Raw genomic sequence first — 6965 nt, forward strand, 5'->3', positions numbered from 1 at the left:
AAACCCAGTCCAGTCACACAGTCCTTCATATTAAAAAGGTTTAGGAAAGATTCTGGTGGAATTCCTGCACATGTCCTTGTTCACTAAACTCTGCTCTTGATCTAGAAGTTCAGTGTGTGTTCAGGATGTGACCTGATATAGCTGATGAACATCTGCATCTACACTCTGTAGTAAAAACCATCATCTGGAACAGAAAACTCGCCTCAGTCCCCTTCTTTCTGTCCACAAACCAGTGGCTTTCCTTTCAATATTCTACACAATCATGTTTATCTCCATGTTGTATTTTGTTTTGAACTTTCATTTCAGTGTCAGAGCGGTTCAGGGACAGAAAGTCACGTGATTAACAGTCAGCCCGAGACACGCTGTGATTAATCACTAAACAACCTTCTGATCACGTGATCTCACTACTGAAGACGTTTTAAAGACGTTTCTCAAGCCCTGACTCTGTAAACCTCGGGTTTATTAGATGTTGATGCTGTTCCACGATTCCCAAAGTTTCAGTAAACACTAATCTGCACGTGTAAAGCTGTGAGTTTAAAATACATGTAGAACATCTGAGTTCTAAACAGTTCACTCTGATATGTTCAGTTTCAGCATTTTCACTAATAAACAGGGATGGATTAGGAGACAATGGAATATTCTAAAAGCAACTCATGTAAACACCTTAATCAGAATATTGTCTTATTCAGAATAAGGTCAATAATTAGATTATTGTTGTTCATGTAAACGTAGTCAATGGGCCCCTGAGCACAGACCCACAAACGCCCTCATCCCCTGTTAAACAATTTAATTATATATAACAGAATAGCCTTATATTACAGGCTTTAATAAAAGCGACTATACATGCAGGGCAGGCTCTGGCTTTGGGGCCCTCTGACTCGCAGCTAAAACTTAAAAAAATCTACACAGAACCAACACGAGCACAATCTCAGTGAAACTCTACAGCCAGTGAAGTTTAGTCTTAATAACAATGTCGTGTTTTAGTGGCAGAGATCAGAATTCAGCAGGAAATGTTCATACAGTAAACATGCTCATAATTCAGTGTGATTCAAACCCAGCGTTAAAGCGCCACCTAGTGTTAGTGTCAGGAGGGAGAGAGAAGTTTTCAGCACAGAGTCGAGATAAATGTGATTTAGATAAACATCTGGAGGAACCGAATAATTTTGTTAAAAGAAAGTTTATTTCTGATTTTGTGGAAGTTCATTCGGGTCTCCTGTAGATCCTCTCCATGTTTCCTTCTTTCATAGCTGTGTATCTGGCCAGTGTGAACAGGTAATCACTCAACCTGTGGAATAAAGGCAGGACTTCAGAGCAGGTAAAGAAGTGAAACATAAAGGTTCAGCATTTCTGTTTGTTTTAAATCAGAGTTTAAGGGAAGATTTGGAACAAACTCCTGAGTTTCACCTGTTGAGATATTTGCTGACGTCGGGATCGGCCTCACCTGAACGCACTATAGGAGCCACGCTGCAGAGACACAGGAAGTGACACGTGTGAACCAACAATGACATCATAATGATACATGCTAAACAATAATGCAGATCTACAGAGAGTGTGTGTGTGTGTGTGTGTGTGTGTGTGTGTGTGTGTGTGTGTGTGTGTGTGTGTCACTGACCAGCTCTCGGCCCGGTGAAACACAGATCTAGCCACATGCAGGGCGGCGCTGCTTTTCCCCCCAGACTGCAGAACATAACCCACAGTGAGAGGACAAGAGAAGAAACCAGAGTCACACGTGTGGAATACAGACGAGTCTTAAAGAGGCTTTTTCAACAAACAGAAGCACGAGAACTTTTAGTACCAGTACCATAGATTCCACATACAGTGCATCCGGAAAGTATTCACAGCGCTTCACTTTCCCACATTTTGTTATGTTACAGTCTTATTCCAAAATAGATTCAATTCATTATTTTCCTCAAAATTCTACAAACAATACCCCATAATGACAGCGTGAAAGATGTTTGTTTGAAATCTTTGCAAATTTATTAAAAATAAAAAACAAAAAAAGCACATGTACATAAGTATTCACAGCCTTTGCCATGACACTCAAAATTGAGCTCAGGTGCATCCTGTTTCCACTGATCATCCTTGAGCTGCTTCTACAACGTGATTGGAGTCCATCTGTGGGAAATTCAGTTGATTGGACATGATTTGGAAAGGCACACACCTGTCTATATAAGGTCCCACAGTTAACAATGCATATCAGAAGACAAACCAAGCCATGAAGTCCAAGGAATTGTCTGGAGACCTCCGAGACAGGATTGTATCGAGGCACAGATCTGGGGAAGGGTACAGAAACATTTCTGCAGCATCGAAGGTCCCAATGAGCACAGTGGCCTCCATCATCCGTAAATGGAAGAAGTCTGGAACCAGCAGGACTCTTCCTAGAGCTGGTCTCCCGGCCAAACTGAGCGATCGGGGGAGAAGGGCCTTAGTCATGGAGTTGACCAAAAACCCGATGGTCACTCTGACGGAGCTCCAGCTCTGTGTCTCTGTGTAGAGAGGAGAACCTTCCAGAAGAACAACCATCTCTGCAGCACTCCACCAATCAGGCCTGTAGGGTAGAGTGGACAGACAGAAGCCACTCCTCAGTAAAACACACATGACAGCCCGCCTGGAGTTTGCCAAAAGGCACCTGAAGGACTCTCAGACCAAAGATTGAACAAAGATTGAACTCTTTGGCCTGAATGACAAGCGTCATGTCTGGAGGAAACCAGGCACCACTCATCACCTGGCCAATACCATCCCTACAGTGAAGCATGGTGGTGGCAGCATCATGCTGTGGGGATGTTTTTCAGGAACTGGGAGACTAGTCAGGATCAAGGGAAAGATGAATGCAGCAATGTACAGAGACATCCTTGATGAAAACCTGCTCCAGAGCGCTCTGGACATCAGACTGGGGTGAAGGTTCATCTTCCAACAGGACAACGACCCTAAGCACACAGCCAAGATAACAAAGGAGTGGCTACAGGACAACTCTGTGAATGTCCTTGAGTGTCCCAGTCAGAGCCCAGACTTGAACCCGATTGAACATCTCTGGAGAGATCTGAAAATGGCTGTGCACCGACGCTCCCCATCCGACCTGATGGAGCTTGAGAGGTCCTGCAAAGAAGAATGGGAGAAACTGCCCAGAAATAGGTGTGCCAAGCTTGTAGCATCATTCTCAAAAAGACTTGAGGCTGTAATTGGTGCCAAAGGTGCTTCAACAAAGTATTTAGCAAAGGCTGGGAATACTTATGTACATGTGCTTTTTTTGTTTTTTATTTTTAATAAATTTGTAAAGATTTCAAACAAACATCTTTCATGTTGTCATTATGGGGAATTGTTTGTAGAATTTTGAGGAAAATAATGAATTTAATCTATTTTGGAATAAAGCTGTAACATAACAAAATGTGGAAAAAGTGAAGCGATGTGAATACTTTCCGGATGCACTGTATGTAAGACTCCTGAATGACATCCTCCAGTTTTCGCTTGCTAGCTTTGTTTAAGCAAAATACGTCATAGCTAGCTGGATATCTAATGCACTGTGGGATCTCTTACTTATTTAAACTAACTTTATATTTCAAAATAAATCAGATGTTTGGATTATCCTGACTGAATTCAGGCGTATTATTATTATTATTATTATTATTATTATTATTATTATTATTATTATTTGGTATCATGTATCACTTTAACATTAACAGCCAAGAGCGGTTAGCAAGTTAGCCTGAAAGACAGTAGGAACTGTGCTTATTTATTTATTTATTTATTTATTAGCTCTAGCCTAAGATTAAAATGATTTCTGAGTGCTGTGCAAGTGTTCTGCATGTCAGTTTGAAATATGATTAAATCTGATAAGTAAATAACTAACATGTATAAAAACTCTTTTGACTAAAACAATTGCTATTAAAACAATTACTGTTACATCTTAGACCTAAAAAAGAGAGAGAGAGAGAGAGTGTTTTGATCAATCTTTTTATAAAAGATTATTTTGAATAAATAAATGTAAATGTGTAACTTGCCGGCAAAATGGTTCCAGAGCCTTTTTAAGTTCAAGTTGGTAATTTAAGTTTGTATTGTCTGGTCTAAAGTCTACACGTCAACATCTCATAAATAAACAGATCATTCTCATGAAGAACAGAGAAGATTCCTGAAACACCACGTTCTCTTTCTCAATCATTTTTAAGTGTCAAGTTTGTTAAGAGAAATTTAAATCTCATTGTATAAAGTATTTATTTATTTATTTATAAATAAATAAATAAATACTTTGGGTGTGTGTGTGTGTGTAATTGATGTTGATCTTCATTTCTAATTTAACGTAACATTTTATTTATTTATTTTTGAGCTACAAAAAATGTAAATTGAAATTAAATGTAGAGAATATAAGTGAATTTGACTTTTATTTAATGTAAATGTGTACTTCAAGGCCTGTGTGCTTTGCGACAGTCACAAACAGGTGATAATGGAGAGATCCAGGCAGTGGCACACAGACAAGAGGAAATTTAAAAAGGTTTGGCAAGTTGACTTTTTATTTACTGAAATCAATTCAAAAGCAGTGTGTCTAGTTTGCAAGCAGTCAGTTGCTGTTTTGAAAGAGATGAAATATCCGTCGTCATTATGAAACAAAACATTCTTTAGCTTTCTCAAAGGACAGCGGCGAGGCATGAAAACAGAAGGCTAACGAGCTGCTTGCTAAACTTCGATCTGAGCAGACCGTGCTGCTACGTCCTTCATCAGCTCAAGAAAGTGCCACACGGGCCAGCTATCAGATTTCCTGTATTTTACATCAAGAACAGCTATGTGCCCAATCCATCGGGCTTGTGGATGTGATGCGTGACGTCGTCAAAATGGTGAATGATATACGCTCCAGGGCGCTCTCTCACCTGCAGTTCAAGGTACTGTTGGATGAGATGGATGTGCAATATGGTGATGTGTTGTACCACCAGGAGGTTAGATGGCTGAGCAGAGGAAAAGTTCTCAGGAGATTTTTTGATCTGCGTGATGAGATCAGAGCTTTTCAGGAAAGCAAGATTGATAGTATTCAAGTGCCCATGGATAAGTAATGGTTTTCTGACTTGGCTTTCCTGGTGGACGTCACAGAGCTGCTCAGTGTTTTAAATGTTCAGCTCCAGGGAAAAGACCAGATTATCACCCAGCTTTTTTATCACGTCAGAGCCTTCAAACAAAAACTACTGCTGCTCGGAAGACATCTCTCAGCAGCTAACATTCACAATTATAATATTCACCATAGTTTTATGTGCAGTTATTATTATTATTATTATTATTAATAATAATAATAATAATAATACTTATATTTAGTTTGCATTTATATCCAGAGGTGTCAGCTTTGGTATTTTTTGTTAATCAAGCTGATAAAATTTCTGTCAGAGTTCTCTTAAATGATCATGGATTTATTTCCTTGTTTTGTCAGTTATTTATTCTATTTGCCTCCCTCTGTTTTTACATGCCTGCTTTTCTCTTCTTTCACTCCCAGTCTCACACTGTTCCTCTCGCTCTCTCATCTCCACATCCAGGAAATTTAGCCCATTTTCCCTGTCTTCCCTGTCTGAGAGGCAGGCATGATGAAAGAGAAGGTACCCGAGTATGATGCTGTTCTCAGCAACCTTATCCAGGAGTTTGACAGTCGCTTTGAGGACTTCAGACACAATGCTACTGACTTTGAGTGGTTTGCTCAACCCTTCACCATCAGTGTGGACACAGTCAGTGATGATCTTCAGACGGAACTAATTGAGCTTCAGTGTGATTCAGAACTCCAACACAAGTTCAGGTCCCTTTCCTTGACAGACTTCTACAAATGTGTCCCAGAAAACAGGTACACAAAGATCTGCAAACAGGCACAAGTTATGCTGTCTCTGTTTGGCAGTACCTACCTCTGTGAACAGACTTTCAGTCTGATGAACTTGAACAAGTTTAAACTGAGAAGCAAACTAACTGACTCTCACCTACATAATATCCTGACTTTGTCAGTAAGTCAGCTGCAGTCCAATTTGGAAGAATGTTTGAAAAATAAGGACCAGCTGATATTGCAGGCATATGGCTGCATTGCTTGTATATACTCTCTGTACAGGTTATAAATATTATTAGACATATGGAGATGTTCGCTGTGTCTTTGTGTTTATGGTTTTTTCCTCTTATCAAAAAAATCAATAAAAACATTCGGAATCATCTCTATTTCTGCATGAATTACTCCTTAAATGTGGTCTGATCTTCATCTGAGTCCTAAAAATAACAGAGAAACACATTTCAGGTCATGAACAACTACCCTGACATGCCCTGATCATTTTCATATGAGAGAGAGAGAGAGAGAGAGAGAGAGAGAGAGAGCAGCCATTTTACAGCTCAAGCTTTATTAACATGATTATATACTGTACTTTCACAACACAGAGGAATAAGAGTTTATATTTAAACTGAATTATTATTAACTCATTATATACAAGTAATATTCACGTGTTTTTATCATTTATTTAAAAGTAGATATATTTATTGAATCTAGCACAATGTCAACAAGCTAAATGTAAACAAACTACATTTCTTTTGTAAGGACAGTAAATTATTGTTCAGTTTAATATGTGTAATATAAGTATAAATAATAACAATAATATGTATTTTAAATGTAGTTTTAGTTGAAGTAGATGAAGATAAACTGAGTCATGATCATAAACTCTTTCCTCCTCCATCATCTCCTGCTTTTACTTTCAGTATAATCCTGCTCTCCTCAGTTCTCCTCAGAAACCGGTGACGCGCTGAAGCCTGACTTCTGATTGGTCGATATTCTGAGTTCTGATTGGTCAGAGCGCGTTGGTATAAATACTCTCCGTGAGAGGCGGAAAATTCGAACTGAACACAGGAGTATCAGAGGATCTGTAACTTTCTCTCAGCTCAGTGGAAGTTATTATCAGTAAATTATTAATATTTGTGTGTGTTTGTGTGTTAGTTCAGTGTTGTATTGGATGAGAGATTGGATTAGA

At 39.0% G+C, this 6965-nt stretch overlaps 2 protein-coding genes across 9 annotated transcripts in view; one reads left to right on the forward strand and one right to left on the reverse strand.

The window, feature by feature from the left end:
* Positions 1-1142: 1142 nt before the first annotated feature.
* mmab (metabolism of cobalamin associated B) overlaps positions 1143-6965 on the reverse strand; it is a 47193-nt gene continuing 41370 nt past the window's right edge. For all 3 annotated transcript variants that reach the window (XM_053653817.1, XM_053653818.1, XM_053653820.1), the window contains exons 7-8: positions 1405-1677; positions 1143-1285 (exon numbers count right to left, since the gene is read on the reverse strand). In XM_053653817.1, coding sequence (XP_053509792.1) covers positions 1438-1677 — 240 coding nt within the window. In that variant the 3' untranslated portion in view covers positions 1143-1285; positions 1405-1437. The remainder of the gene's footprint in view (positions 1286-1404; positions 1678-6965) is intronic.
* LOC128625477 (BOLA class I histocompatibility antigen, alpha chain BL3-7-like) overlaps positions 6855-6965 on the forward strand; it is a 6652-nt gene continuing 6541 nt past the window's right edge. For all 6 annotated transcript variants that reach the window (XM_053653805.1, XM_053653807.1, XM_053653809.1 and 3 more), the window contains exon 1: positions 6855-6965. This exon is cut by the window's right edge and continues 82 nt beyond it. In XM_053653805.1, coding sequence (XP_053509780.1) covers positions 6948-6965 — 18 coding nt within the window. In that variant the 5' untranslated portion in view covers positions 6855-6947.

This window comes from Ictalurus furcatus, chromosome 22, assembly GCF_023375685.1.
Source record: "Ictalurus furcatus strain D&B chromosome 22, Billie_1.0, whole genome shotgun sequence".
Lineage (NCBI taxonomy): Eukaryota > Metazoa > Chordata > Actinopteri > Siluriformes > Ictaluridae > Ictalurus > Ictalurus furcatus.